The sequence below is a fragment of the Bacillus rossius genome, chromosome 10 (genome assembly GCF_032445375.1).
Source record: "Bacillus rossius redtenbacheri isolate Brsri chromosome 10, Brsri_v3, whole genome shotgun sequence".
Lineage (NCBI taxonomy): Eukaryota > Metazoa > Arthropoda > Insecta > Phasmatodea > Bacillidae > Bacillus > Bacillus rossius.
In genome coordinates this window covers 22,618,312-22,633,607 of record NC_086337.1, presented here as the reverse complement: position 1 = coordinate 22,633,607, position 15,296 = coordinate 22,618,312, and the positions used below count along the sequence as shown (strand labels likewise).

Here is a 15,296-nt window from a genome sequence, read left to right as displayed (position 1 = left end):
TGTTCACCCCAAACTCACAATATGAACATTAGTTTGTCTTCCCGCGCTGTACAAAAGTTTCGAACCATTTTTACGTCATGTAGCACGAACGATAATATAATTCAAAGAGTCGATGAAACATTTCTGAAAAATATCTCAAGCACAGTGTGTTCTACGTTGTAATAGATTCCAGCTCATTAAAGAGTCGCAGTATTGTAGGTGGTCACAAGATGAAATTATTTAGGTATACACAGTGTTTAGCGGCTGCTCACTTCTAGAATTGAAGTCACAGAATTTCGCGATAAAAAGACTATAAATAAACAAAGGGGAAAACATTTTGGAGCTTGCAATGAAGATGGATATTATGTTTTCTTTTGAGACCATTCTGACTGCCTAGCAGGCAGGGAACTTGTTCTTTTGGATACCAAATGTATGTTTATTATATTGAGTTTCATGTCTCTTCGATAACAAAAGATTATATACAAAAAACACAGATCAACCAAATCAGGGGTATTAGTTGAGGAATCAACAATGGTTTATATCAAGGGATATTTTCGGCACTTTCCTGAAGTTATTTAGGTAATAATAAACCAAATTCTAACCCGAATTCTTCGAAATGCGACTTTATTGTCTTACTATCATGCCACCTCACTTCCTACCTGGTGTAAAGATTTTTTGAACTGAAATACTTACTCGCAGCTATTTGCAGCAATTCCCATTTTAGTGTGCATATAGTTTAATATTAAGTCTTTCCAGAGCATAAATATCATAAACTAGCATGGGCATAAGTCCTGAGGAGAACAATATTTCTCTACTTACGAGTCTTGGGCACACACTGGCCACTGTCAGGTCAAGCAAATGATAGTTACAAGCAGTATCTTCCTCAGCAGAGTATCCAACTCTGAATTCACCATATTGGGTTACGAGGAATGAAACTGATTTTGGGGTGATGCTGGAGTTGATACCATCGAGTACCATAGTGGCACAAAACTTGTTTTACAGAGGAACTGGCTCAGTTACTGAAATAAACTTATATTTATTCACTTCAATGCACAGTTCTAGCGCAGTCAGTGAACAATTATTATTCCTAAACTCAGTCAATCTCAAACCAGTCTCTTTATACGCAGTTTGAACGAACGAAATAAGAGTCTTTAATCTGCGAAAATTCTGTCAGTTTGGGGCATCGTAAAATTAGCGCTTTTTAGTACTTACGAAAGTGAACAGTGTCTGAATCTCTAAAAGTTATTTAAATTGTTTAATTGTCATTGGCGAACAAACCAATGACATCATGTCAGGGATTCTAATCATTTGTGTGTGAAGTACCAAAGCGACAGACGATTCCATTCCACTCTTGAAAGCTTGCACATAGTCTTTTGGGGTCAGAGTCTGTCACATCTTGCCACTTTATTCGGTTGGTCACTACCTGATGTACCCTCAAATAGTATTATTTCTGCCCAGAAAACAAAATTCCAGCAGTATGTCTCCATTTTATTGGAGCATTAAGTTCAAGCAGATTTGGATCTGTGTACTTAATGGTACGTGTACTTTTTGGTACATGTACTTATTGCCTTTGTAATTTGAAATATTTTAGGATTATAAAGTAAAGGTACGACAAAAATATCATCCCCTGCAATAAAATCCTGGCTACACCCCTATATGTATCAAGGGGATATTGTTTCATGCTTTAGGTACCAAGAATCATCAACAAGCAATCAAACTAAGGTCCTCAACCCTGGTGTATCTGTTAATGAATATTAAATTACGATATGTGCCAGTAGGTCGTGAATAGTTTATTCAAGAAGCAAGAACTCCAGTTTATCTCTAAGATATTACTTATTTCTAGAGCTATCAAGGGCGTTCCTGGCCTCCTCCATCCTCGTGATGGACCTGCTGATCGTGATGCAGGATTGGGACTTTCCACACTTCACGACAACTTTGCACGTCAATCTGCCTGGCTTCAACGTTGCCACTCTCAAGTGGAAGTATGCTGAAGTCGACATCACAGGTGACTTTAACACAACCAAATAAATTTCATACAGGTTTCCTTAAAAAAGTAAGGACAAAATTCAGTAAGATTTGTATTTGAGCGAGTATGAGCTTGCAAATATTATTTTTTCTTTCTTTCTGCAGGTAAATGGTTCAACTATGGGATAATAGTGATGGTTACGCTGCTCGACTTGAACATGTGGAAGAATCAAATTATTTACGACCCAGCAGAATTCGGACAATATACAGGTTGTACAGCAGTATTTCTTAAATATATATATTTGAAGTTAAATTAATTATAAACAATACATAATTTAGGAAATCATGAATAGCACAGGCAGTGATATATCTAACAGTAAGAATGGGATGCCATTTTATCCTACTAGGGGTTCCCCTATTTCTTCCCATCATATTGTTCAACCTCACTGAGCTTGGTTCAGTTAAAAATACGTCCTACCTACACTTCCTAGCTTCAGGAAGAACTTACATCATGCAGTACAAACAACTGTTCGTTATACAACTTAAATTGCTTTTGCGAACTCAATGAGCCTCTCTTTCTAGAGTTTGGTAATTTCCTTTATTTAAGAATAAATGAAATATTTATCTGTACTCATGAAAAAGAGTAAACATATATTTGGGGGGGGGGGGTAATACTGGCATTACTTCCCATAACTCTAGTAGTAAAAGGGAGGCAGTGTCCGTCCTTTCCACCGCTTGTGCTAGGGAGGTTTCAGACAGATGTACAAGAATGTGACAACGCCTCGGTTGCCGCAGTTTTTCAACACACCTGTACAGGTTGTTACAGGCCCGGACGACAAGATCCGCACGGTGAACGACTGGGAGGTACTAGAGACCGGGAACGCCAGCTACTGGACGTGGGAGAGCCGCTCGCGAGTCAATCCAGACACGGGACAGCCTTATTTCTTCGGTGGGTTACATCTCCATGGCTGCTGAAGTTTCTCGGACTTTTTATGTCACAATTTGCGAGACAATCGCCGAAACATTTTAACGACGAACAATTTTTCCAGAACTTATTTACTACACATGCAGAACATTTGAATCTTGGTGCAATGAATTACAGAGCAATTCACTTCCACTTTCATTTGCACTCTGTTTGAACGTAGAGAGAATACTGTCATCAGATTGCGTAGGTATCAAACTGCACGACGTAAATGTGACTCTCAGTGAAATCAAACAGCAGTCAAACGGGAACAAAATCTTTAAACTGTCAGTGGAACTGTCAATGGAAGTGTTAGTTTCCCAGTCATCAACTAGGTTGACCCCACGGGGGTTGTACCCCAGGACTTTTAATGACACTCTCCAGGAGGAAACCCACCCATCAGGGGCTTGATAATTGTGTGTACCGATAATGAGATTTGTAGATCGCGTGCACAAGTTGCGCAGTCAAACATTTATGGTGCCAAAATTTAAATGTCTTATTTGCCTATAGAACCATTAAAATTTATCATGTCAGAGGTGGCACTTATTTTTTTTAATATAAAAAAAACAGCACTTCGTACATCTGAATTCAGTGCAGTAAGTTTTTTGATATTTTCATGACTATTACATTTAAATAAAGTGAATTTAAATATAATACAACTTTAAATGTAATAAAATATATGAGCTGAATTTTGTTTGCAAACAAATTCAAACGTTATTGTTTAAATTTTTTGATTTTGATAATTATATGGCCAGATTCTATAAGTATTTTTGGTAACGGACACTTTATTTTCCATATTTTACTCATTTTACTAATAAGCTTGCTCAAAACTGGAACAGCTATTAAAATAACTGTTTTTTATTTTTTATTTTTATTTTTCATGGCTAACGCAAAGCAGACTTGCCACAAAACTACAAAATGCAAAGATATGTCACCTTCTGACTCGTAAAGGCCCTGTCACACTGTCAAATTTTAGCTTCCAACACCTTCCAATATGTTGGATCCAATATCTTTGAGGGTTGTGACGTCACGTTAAACGTCACTATCGCAGCCATGTTTATTTGAGAGATTGAATGTCTAGAGTTTCCTTCAAATATTTTACGTATAGGACTGGTTCTAAAATATGTTGGATGTTGGATGGGATCAGCCAATCAGAGTTATCTAAAATAAAGCAGCCGCTTTTGTTTCCGTTTCCGAAGTGTAATAGTTTAAATATCAGCAATGGCAAATGGGAAATAAATGCAGTAATTGAATTAATACAATTTTATTTCCTGCTGGAATATGTAATTGTTATTGTATATTTTCCTCCAATTGAATCTGTATGTACGGAAGTGCAGGTTAATATATTTGACTAAAAGAAGTTACTGTAGTTTTGGAATATTATGGTCCTTAAACCAGAAAACATCTTCTATTCAACTTACGATCATTATTTGATTGCTATACCAGTTTTGCTTATGTTCAGGTATTGTTGATACACTAAATTAAAACAGCAAGCATTGCGTACAAAATGTGCCATCAGGAATGAGGTATCAAAACTAGGATATGCATTTCGGAACTTTTACCTACAAATCCAAATTAATAACACCTAAAATAAATTTTAAAATATTTCAATTCAGAGACTTAATGTAACTAAAATTATTTTGGCTTACCCAATCAATCTTTCTTATAAGTCATTGTTCTCCTTATTTCACAATAGCTGCTACTCTATAAGTATTGTCTGGAATTTTCTGGAATATAGACTCATAATTTCCTGACAATAGATGGTACTGACTTATGTTAAAGCAGCATCTCTGAGAAAGCAAGTAACTCTGGTGATTTGCAAGAAAGGCCTAGAAATATTAAAATTCTGCCTACGTGTTCAATTATTATTATTTAAGTTTTGAAAGTAATACTATTTTTCGTGAATGTAAATATTTGTGTAGCAGATCCTTGTCAGTAAGCCTATACTTCCCAGGCTGTACGAAACAAGCATACCTGGTCTAATATCTCGTTAAAAAATAATTTTAAACAGATAATGTGACTGAGGTGAAGTTAGCTTAAAGGCTCAGGTTGAGGTTTGTAACAGTAAATACATTTAATTCAAAATAAAACAAAATTGCCAATTTCTAAACACAGCAAAAATTAACACATTCACTTTAAAGTATAGGAACAATTTTGATGAAATACAAGTGAAAGTGTCCATACAACAGCAGCTAGTTGGGTGAGAAAATAAGCGGGAATGAGAAGGGATATGCCTACTTGCAGATTTACATTTAATTATATGTTTTATTCTTACTAAACATACCTTTAAATATTGTTTTTGAAGAGCACTATAAATTGCACTACAAATTTCAGGTAAAAATTTTGAGATGGTGTTGTGTGGAATACTTGTAGAGAAAAAGGGACTTAAATGATTCCCCTGTCGCCAAAAATCTTAATGTAACTGCCAGCCTCTGCTTTGCTGGTATAGACTGGCACAAATGAATATTCTTCTTTGCAATGCGAGACTCCACAATTGAAAGAAGAAGATCAAAACTTTCAGAATCCATTATTACATAGTTCGGAAATGAATCGGCATCTTCGTATCGAAGTTCATGACAAAAAGGGGTAAAACACCATTTGTTTGCCGGGAAAGTATCCACTGTCTCGTCCACCATCTGCGTTTCCTTTTCTTAGATTTATCTTCTAGTTTACTGAGACTTGCTACAATTGCAATTACAGCTACAGCTTTTGAAACACTTTGATGCTCTTAATGCAGGCATTGCAAACACCTGGAAAACGTAAATTTTAAACTGTGTATGATCACAATATACCTAAATTGGAATATAACCTACTTAAAAAAGCCCGCGTTCCTTGACCCAAAATTTGTTTTTGATTCTAAATACTGTCATTTACAGTTCTCTACAGAATGTTTGGTAAAACGAGCTCACTCAAAGAAAATTGATAGTGTGAAATGACTTCAAATATATTTTACATTGCTCGTCAAATAATATTGAATACAATATATTTGAAGACGTATTTCATCCAAAATCACCCTTCAAATTTTGTTGTCCAATTTATTGGATACAATATATTTGACAGTGTGACAGGGCCTTAAATGTATAAATTGACAGTTCTCAACTATCAAGCATATTTACTTACCAAAGATAACAAAAATATTGAATTAAATTTCCTTGCGATGGCACGATGTAAGGGTTAAATTGTTTTAAGTTGTTAGTATTAGTGTGGTCTTCGTCGTCGTCTTCCTTTAGGCTTTCAATTTGAGAAGTTATTGAGGTTATATATATATGACACACAAGTTTTGTAGTTCGACACTGGCACAACATGGAAGGGGTGGTTTGCCCGGGAATATCTTTAAAGAGCGTGTCAGATGGTCATTTATGTAAATAAGCATTGATATACATGCAGTACTGGAGAAACTTAAAACTATATTGACATTTCTGGATGTATCAGTAGAAATAAGGATGCTATCTCTTAGGGGTGTCAGCGGATTATTTTGAATGGTTACTGGTTTACAGTAAAAAGTCGTACATCAAAGCCAAATTCTCTGGTTAAGGTAAACATGGTTTTTGAGATGCTTAGTGTAACTGTGATGTTTCAAAAATACCCTGATCCTGTCTCCTGTCATTAAAAATGAAAAGTTTAGTTTTCATAAAAAAAAATCCCATTGCCAAAGATTTTCCCTGACATAGCATAAATTAAGTCATGGGTTTCCTGTTGCAGAGGACATGGAGATGAACTCACGCTACATGGGCTACCCACTGTCTGCTAAGTGGGCTGCTTTCATCCCGTCTGGCATCATTCTTCTGTTGTTCATTCTGCTGGTCACACTTTATGGAAGGTTCCCTCTTATACAGGTGAGGAAAAAAACTATTCTTAGTTGCTCCTTTGAACATTTTTTTTATGTTTGTGACAACATTGCAACAATTATGCATATTCCTACATTTTTTGATGGAAGTGTGTTTTGAATCAAATTTAGTAAAGTATGTTTTTTGATATTGTACACTCATTATATGCGCTCTCTATCTTAATGCACCTATAAAAAAAACTATTATTCTCTTAGGTCTACTGCCTTACTGGGTGGGTGAAGATAGAAAACAAGTGTGGGCAGAATGATGCTGAAGAAGAATAGTCTGATAATTTGTATTGTTTACTAAAAGGTTGAAATTAATTTTTGGTTGACTAGCTAAAATTTTGGCATAGGCCTACATCTTAAACTAATGTTACAAATTGTTGATTTCAGAAAGCATGAATAATACTTTTTATATAGTAATTTAGCTGTCTAAATTACAGCAGAACATTTTAAAAGAAGGGGGAAATAGGAACCGAAATACTTCATAATAGTTTCAACAGTTATATCGTATAATTTTCGAAATTTATTATTTGAAAGCATGGTGTAGGTACAGAATATTTGGGAATTTCTGGTCATTCTGTACATTCAATGGGTTGCAACAAATGACCAAACAAGCAATATTTGTTAAGGACCATATGTCCGGAAACGCAACACTGCAGAGTTACAGGCACGGAAAAAAAAGTGCGCAAATTTGAATTTCCCGCGCATCAGGACCCCACCAGACTGGCTGAGAGGATGCGCCATCTCGTTGCGTCGACGTCCAAACGCACGGCTTGATAACGAGAAGCAGGTTTAGAGTCAGCCATACGCACTATACGCACTAGCAACCTGTAGTTTGGTCTACACCCCAGAAGATGGTCGCGTCATCCCGGGCCGACCCGAAGCCCGAAGCGTCGAGAATAGCGTCGTTCGCGCACGCAACTTCATGCGACGGCCCGCGGAATTCCCAAGGTCGCTCAGCGATAAATAACGGCGCCGAGGCAGGACGATGCACGAGGAGCGGAGGGGGGAGAGGGTAGCGATGACCCTTGTAATCCAGCCAGGCACGACTGGTATGTCTTACGTCAATGGGCAGCGCATAACGTCAGGGGCTGTGCGGGACCGCCAGCCAGCTCCGTACCTGGTGCGTGTCGCGGTCCTCTCTGCGTTCGTAACAATAGTATCAACTGCAAGCATTGTAGTGTGTTGGTTTAGAGTCACAATTAAAGAGTAACTCCAAGTAGTTTTAGATAAAGCGCATGCGCGAGTATTGCTTTGTTGTTTTCTCGCTTGCAGTGCCACCTACGCAAAATGGCAAATCCTGAGCGTAAAGCGTTTTGTATTCTCCAATTTGCTAAGAGTGAATCGGTAATTTCAGTTCAATGTGCGTTTCGTTTATAGTCCATACCAGTTACAGTTGCTACATGCTTTAAAGCCAGATGACTGTTGGATTGGTCGTAATGGTAGAGACGACAGAGCTCTTTTTCGCTGGCCTCCATGTTCACCTGACATAACGCCATGCGTTTTAGATTTTACTTTTGGGGCTTTATAAAAGATCATGTCTAAGATCCGCCGCTACCTAATGATTTGCCCGAGTTGAGACAGAATTGAAGAGGCTATCGCTTCCATTACTCCGGACTTTTTAACAAAAATGTGGGAAGAATATGAATTTAGATGTGCCATTTAACTAAAGGTGCACATATAGAACATTTGTAACATTTGAAAGAGAAACCATGTTAGTTTGATATATAATTAGTTGTAAATAGTATAATTTAAACTTTTATAATGTAACATTGATACTGATACCGTATTTTATGGACATACTACTGCATATATGTAACAATCTGGCATCCCCAAGGCGCATAACACTCCTAACACTCCCAATTGCTAAGACATTAATTACAGCAGTGGTGTGGTTAACACTGATATGTTTCTACAATCTTGTATTGTTTAAGACTCTTTTGTTTTCTGGTTTCAGGCTTACAATTTGAAGAATGTAGACAGGCAGTGCATACACAGCCAGAAAGCAGAAGCAGAAGATACTCTGTAAAATGATTTATTTGCTTACTAGTGCAATATGGGACCACAAAACTAACGTGTACTCGTATTAGTCACTCCACAAAATGACTCTTTGCATAAATGAATAACTAACATTTATAAATGAAAAATATAATCTTTAAAGTTAGCATTTGTTTCACATGTGAAATTTAAAAATATGTATATATAGTTACGGGAAAATAATGTAAAAAACCAAAAAAAAATACCATTTTATTGGACTATTGTGTTTGTTTTAATGTTTTTAGAGAATTATCTAAAACTTATAACATTTAATTTAAAACTTTAAGGTGCATTACCAATACAGTAAACTATATTGAAAATGATGAAGGGGGTTTAATACCTTGGGCTATACAGAGTGTTATAGTTACCTTAGTCCTTGGGTAAACCACTTTCACTCCTACCAATATCACACCTTGATTAAGCTTTAATGACCTTGAAGTGACCTATGATGGGTCTGAGATGGAAGGGGTAGCCCTGAAGTTCGCTTCCAGGAAGTGAGGGCTGGAGAGCTTGAGAGGGAAGGAGTGACCCCCAAAACCAATGGGCGTTGCCAGAGAGAGGGAAGAGACAGGAGCGAATCCCGAAGATCACTTCCGCGTAGGGAAAATGGAATGAAAAACGAATGCCCGTGTGTAACACTTCTCTGTATATCGAAAGGAAAACAAGGTGTCAACTTTGTAGTAAGGGTGGAATGCATCAGTGTTTGAGAGTACATTTTTTATTCATGTTGTCAAATAAACTGTGGGCAGTTAACGATTACAATAATCATTATTTTCTTCCCAATGGCTGTCTTCATCACAAAGATACTGCCCTTGCCAGTATATTTAAAAAAAAACACAAGACAAATCCAATGTCAGCCAAAACCTAAACAACGCGGGCCTTAAACCACTTTTAATACAGGAGACTAACGGCAAGGGGCACAGGCGACACATAGCACTTGGCGAAAACTAAAAACACTGGACATTACTATTATCCTGAGTGCCGACACTGTCAAAAATCATGTAGCAAACTTAGGCCCTTGATAAAAATTTTCAAATTGAACATTAAATAGCTTCCTGAAAACTGCAGGCACAGCACTTGTTAATATTTCTGTCTTTCAGCAATAGTTCGGCGTGTGGGACTTACCACAAACAAAGCCAAAATTAATAAAGTGCTACAATATCAACTCTAAAAAAATGTACTCTTGATAAATAAATATCGAAATATTGGCTTTCTTTTTACAAGGCAAAATTTACTATTGACCAAACTTCTACTACTTATACGTTACAATCTAGCTTAATAAATATAACAAAGAGTATGTGAGTTTAATGTCTACAAGAAAATATTACAATTATTTACAAAAGCCGTGATAATTAAAGCCATCGCCATAGTGATTAGGTAAGAAATTTAATTTTTAAAGTCTGTAATTTTTTTGCCACTGCCTGCATGTGCAGTCTCCAATGAAATCGACACTCGCCTCGAACAACGTGGCTCATCTAGTTGAGGCGTCCGACTCCCTGTTCCTGTTAACTGTCGTGGCTATCAAGTAGTCGAACTGATCTTGGCGTGTCGCTTCCCAGGGATTTGGAGCGAGTTGCCCACGTTCTTCCCTGTCGTGTTGCCTCCAGGTTCGCCACTTCATGGTCCGCACGAGTCTACTGCAACTCGTTGGCAATGTCCGATTAATTCACACATAAACACAAGTTACCTCCTACTAGTCATTCCTGTTCTAGTCTAAACATGAGTCTACCGTCTATTTACAAGACTGCTGCTGCCTGTACCTTAACGCGGTTTACCAACCAGGGGCGTAGCCTGGGGGGGGGGGGAGGGTTAGGGGTTCAACACACTCCCCCCCCCCCCCTTAGCACCAAATCTTTAATTAATTTCTTATTAATCACTTAAACAAATTTCATATTAAAATTAATAACATTTTTACCATTACAATATTTAAATTTAAGTACCGAAAACTGCTAAAATAGCACTATTTTACACCTTAAAATCCAATTTTTCCCGGGGGAGGACCCCCGGGCCCCCGCTTTAAAACGGGGGGGGGGGGGGGGGGGGCGCATGCTTCTAAACACCCCCCATACAAAAATCCTGGCTACGCCAATGTTACCAACTAACCGTAATTTCAACTCGTAATATACTCGAGGTAGTTTCTCTTCTGTTGAGGGAAAGGTCTCATCAGGTATGTATTCACGCAACCATAAACAAAGTCGTAATCGGTTGTATGCCATCTCAGCCTGCCGGGACCTCGCTGTCGCAGTCTAACCTCTACTTCCGCCAGTACTAGATGCTTAGTTCCTCTGTACTCGTACAGCGAGTCTAAATTACGCCAGTAGAACAGGAAAGTATTTCCTGTGCAAGACTGCAGGCTGTGGTGCGTGGTGCCTTTGAATATATATATATATATATATATATATATATATATATATATATATATATATATATTCAAAGGTGGCGCCGACCGACCTCTGACATCACGGCGGCCATCTTGCATGACATCGACCTTAACCTTTGACCTTGACACCGACGGCCAACTTGAATCTGCCATTTTGATTTATAGAACTTTCCACCATCTTGGAATCGAATGCTCCACTCCCTATTGTTGCAATTTTCGTTACGGCCGCCATGTTGAAAATCCATAATTTGTATGCTATAAATTCTGGAAATATTTTAAAAAATTTAAAAATATTAATTAATAAAATATTATTTATAAAATATTGCAATTTTCATTATGTCCAGCATCTTAAAAATCCGTAATTATTGTCAGATATTATTGGGAAAATTTAAAATTTATAAAAAAAATTAATTAAATTTTAATAAATTATTAATTAAAAAACATACATCTTAAAGCTCGGAGTCTTTGGTTCGAACCCAGTGAGGGCAAAAATAAAAAAATACCGATCCTTCCTCCACGGATACCACTGGCAGACTGATCCCCCACCACTATTGCCAAGGTGTGTGTATGTGTGTGTATGTGTATATATATCCAGCTATTATTATGTCATTTTCGCCATATTTTCGTCTGCTAGAGTGTACTGCCACCATGTTAGATTAATTTTCATCCTCTAGAGTGCAGTATTCATTTATTATTATGAACTAGTGTACAATAGTATGTCCAAGCCCAGGCTTCAAGGCTTGGTGCCGGAGGTGCCGACCGACGTCTCTGATTGTGACATCATGGTGGCCATCTTGGACTAAAAATGACTCAAAGTTTCTAAAAAATTTACAGTTTTATTCCTCTAAAATACAAAATCTAGGAATTCGAAATACATCAAAAGAATTTTGCCTTAGAAAGAACTCAAATTTCTAAAAATGGCGTAAGACTCCTAAAAGCAAGCCGTCATAAGCTGCTATTATCAGGAGCTTGACCTTGACCTTAAAATTAAAATTCTTTAATTTTGAACCAAAAAATCCCCCCCTCCCCAAAAAAAATTGCCTACTTCAAATGTTTAGTTACTAATAGATTTCGCTCCTTGGTTCGATTTCCAGCAGCAGTAAAAAAAAAATAATTAATATATTAAACATTCTAACCAAAAATTTAAAAAAAAAAAATGACGAATTTTTACATCACACCCGCCATCTTCAATTTTGACCTAACTGCTGCAATTATCTGCATGCAAAACTTTATATAAAACACTCCGCCATCTTTGATTATGTCATGGCTGCCATATTAAAAATCAGTAATTACTATCAGAAAATGTTGTGTAATTTTAATGAAACATGCACTTATGTCCTCAATTCGAACCCGACGAGGTAAAAAAAAAAAAAATGACGTCAGATCCTTCCTCCACTGAACCTTTACCTTTACTTATGCTGGGTTCACAATTAAAAAAATTAAGCGAGTGCATAGCAAGCCATGCACACGACCTGTCCACACGACCTGTGCGAACTGCGAAATCGGTTCACAATTGAATTCTTACTGTTAATTTTAGCCAATGAAATTTCGCGAACTATGCGACATCTGTTAGCAGTGTTAGTAAATAAACATATTAACTTTCAAAATAACGATAATACTATTATTATCTCGACATTTTCTTACCACAACATGGTTAATAAATATATACATATTTCTAGTCCCGCCAAAAAAGCACCCTGCTCTTCTCTCATTGGCTGTTGTGCCATGCGTACGCGAATGAAATAAAATATATTCATTTCACTCCTATGCGCACGACCTCGCTCCCATGCACACGACCAACTTTCTGCTATTGTGAATCGTTAGGTTAGGAAACATGGCGTTCATATCCTATGCACACGACCTACTGTTACTGTTATTTTTTCAATTGTGTGCCAGCTAGTATGATGTATTGTACGCCATAGTGATTTCGTCTGCTGGAGGCCACCATCTTGTTTTCGTTTGCGAGAGTGTGCTACCGCCAAGTTAGTTTAATTTTTACCTGCTAGAATGCAGTTATCATTTATTATTACTGGGGTACCTGCCATCTTGGAAATCGTAATTATGTAGCTAGAAATTCAGGATAAATTTCAAAAATCATTAAAAAAAAATCCCTCGTCAATATAAAGATTGAATCGATCGATTCCAGTCCTTGGATAAATTCTTAGTCAGTGCAAAAAATATAATGATGTGTCCCGGCAACAGCATTGGGTGATGAAGTGGCATGAGGTGGGGCGACAGGCCCACTGATAGACTGGCAGCTGCTGCTTGACTGAGGGAGAGGGAGAGGAGAGGGAGAGGAGAGGGAGAGGAGAGGATTGTAATATCCCGGATTTCTTTGGAGTAAGGATCTCTGGCATAGCACATTTCGACCTAGCTTAAATACAGCTCCTTCAGACATTGGTCACTGACAAAGCGACAATCTTTCCCCAATACAGAAAAACAGGCCATCCTGTGCCCTCCCCAGTAATTCACACACTAGGATATTATTTACTTATAACATATATAGCACTGACACACATTTTATATTATACAGTCATTAATAAATCCATATGCACTGCTATAACCATTCAAAAGATGCGTGCTGCTATCTATGATATGTTTGCGGCACCACTCGTAGCCTATATCCCACGGCTGGTGTAGAGAAGCCTGTTGGGATACGGCTTTCTTGGCGAAGCGGCCCTGTTGGTTGCAGAGAGAGGCCGAGTACAAATATAGGACACAACAATAAGTTCCGGTAAAACCGTACTAATTTCATTAAAATTATAATAAAAGTTACAGGTTCGAGAAATAAAGCAACACAAATTCAAATATAAAATTATTGCATAAATTATACAAATACAAACAAGTAAATTTCTAGCATTCTCGATTTCTGCAGTCTCCTTAGAAGGCGAAGCTAGTCCTTTGTATGCCTTGACATGTGTTTTCGAGTCAGTTACCTATACATAACAGTTCATTAACCAGGCATGTTAATTCAGTAGCCAGGCACATAATAGGCAGCCAGGCATATCCAGTCCGTGTCCAGGCACATATTCGACGGTCAGGTATGTCCAGTAGGTGGTAAAAGGCGCGTCCAGTCGGTGGCCAGGCATGTATTTAGCATACAGCCATATTCGGATTGTTGGCTAGACACGTCCAGTTGGTGGTTAGGCACTTCAAGATTGAGGTTAGGCTAAAACGATCTGTTAGTAGTCAGGCACATCCAGTCGGTGGCCCTGGCACACCCAGTAGTTCACTAGACACCTCAAGTCTGTGGCTAGGCACGTCTATTCAGTGGCCAGAAAAGCACATCCAGTAGGTGACAAGATGTATCCATTTGGTAGTTAAGCCTTTCTATTCAGTAGCCAGGCATGTAATCGGCGTCCAGGTGCATTCAGTTTGTGGCCAACATGTCCAGTTACCAGCTAGACATGTCCAGTAAGTAACAAAGCACGACCAGGCATTTATTCGGCGCTCAGGCACGTTCAGTAGGTGGCAATATGCGCCCAGTCAGTAGCCAGGAATGTCTATTCAGCGTTCAGGAACGTACGACCATTAGATGTGTCATATCTCGTTGATAGCCAGGCGCATCCAGTAGGTGGTCAAACACATCCAATCAGTAGTCAAGAGGTATTTTTTTGTCGATACGCAACGAAAATTATAAAACAGTTCATGTACAAAATCATACGCATAGGTCAAGCTTCTCCAAACCAAGAGGTTTCATTCACTGATATGCGACCATCATTTTAAACGTCATGTTAAATGTCACGACAATATACCAGTTGTCTCCGAACCAAGAGGCCAATCATGTCCTGAGTACAGACTTATCTATGCTCATTCATTGACAAAAAGAAAGCAGTTTCTAAAAAGAAAGCACATTAGTAAAAAAATTAAGTACATTAAAAAAGGAACGATTGGGCGAAAATTTGATGTGGCATGATACGATCTCGTCACAGGATTACGATCTCGCCAATACATGTTAAGCACCAACTGCACCAATGCTCCAAGACCTCCAAATCTCTAATTGCTCCAACAGCTCGAAGTGATACAGTTGCTCTTTAAGCTCCAACTGCTCCATATGATCCAAAGCTCCAAGTGCTCCAATGCTTCAATTGCTCCAAGTGCTCCTAAGCACCATTTGCTCCAATGCTCCAATTGCTCCATCA

At 38.0% G+C, this 15,296-nt stretch overlaps 1 protein-coding gene across 3 annotated transcripts in view; it reads left to right on the top strand.

Annotated features, from left to right (window-relative positions):
• LOC134535843 (transmembrane protein 117-like) overlaps nt 1–8,992 on the top strand; it is a 37,942-nt gene extending 28,950 nt beyond the window's left edge. Inside the window, exons 8-12 of one of the 3 annotated variants that reach the window (XM_063375167.1) lie at nt 1,823–1,984; nt 2,110–2,214; nt 2,771–2,893; nt 6,608–6,741; nt 8,695–8,992. In XM_063375167.1, the coding sequence (XP_063231237.1) occupies nt 1,823–1,984; nt 2,110–2,214; nt 2,771–2,893; nt 6,608–6,741; nt 8,695–8,766 (596 nt within the window). In that variant the 3' untranslated portion in view covers nt 8,767–8,992. Of the gene's footprint in view, nt 1–1,822; nt 1,985–2,109; nt 2,215–2,760; nt 2,894–6,607; nt 6,742–8,694 lie in introns of those variants that run through there. The other 2 variants (XM_063375168.1, XM_063375170.1) reach the window with 2 other exon arrangements.
• The last annotated feature ends 6,304 nt before the right edge of the window (nt 8,993–15,296 follow it).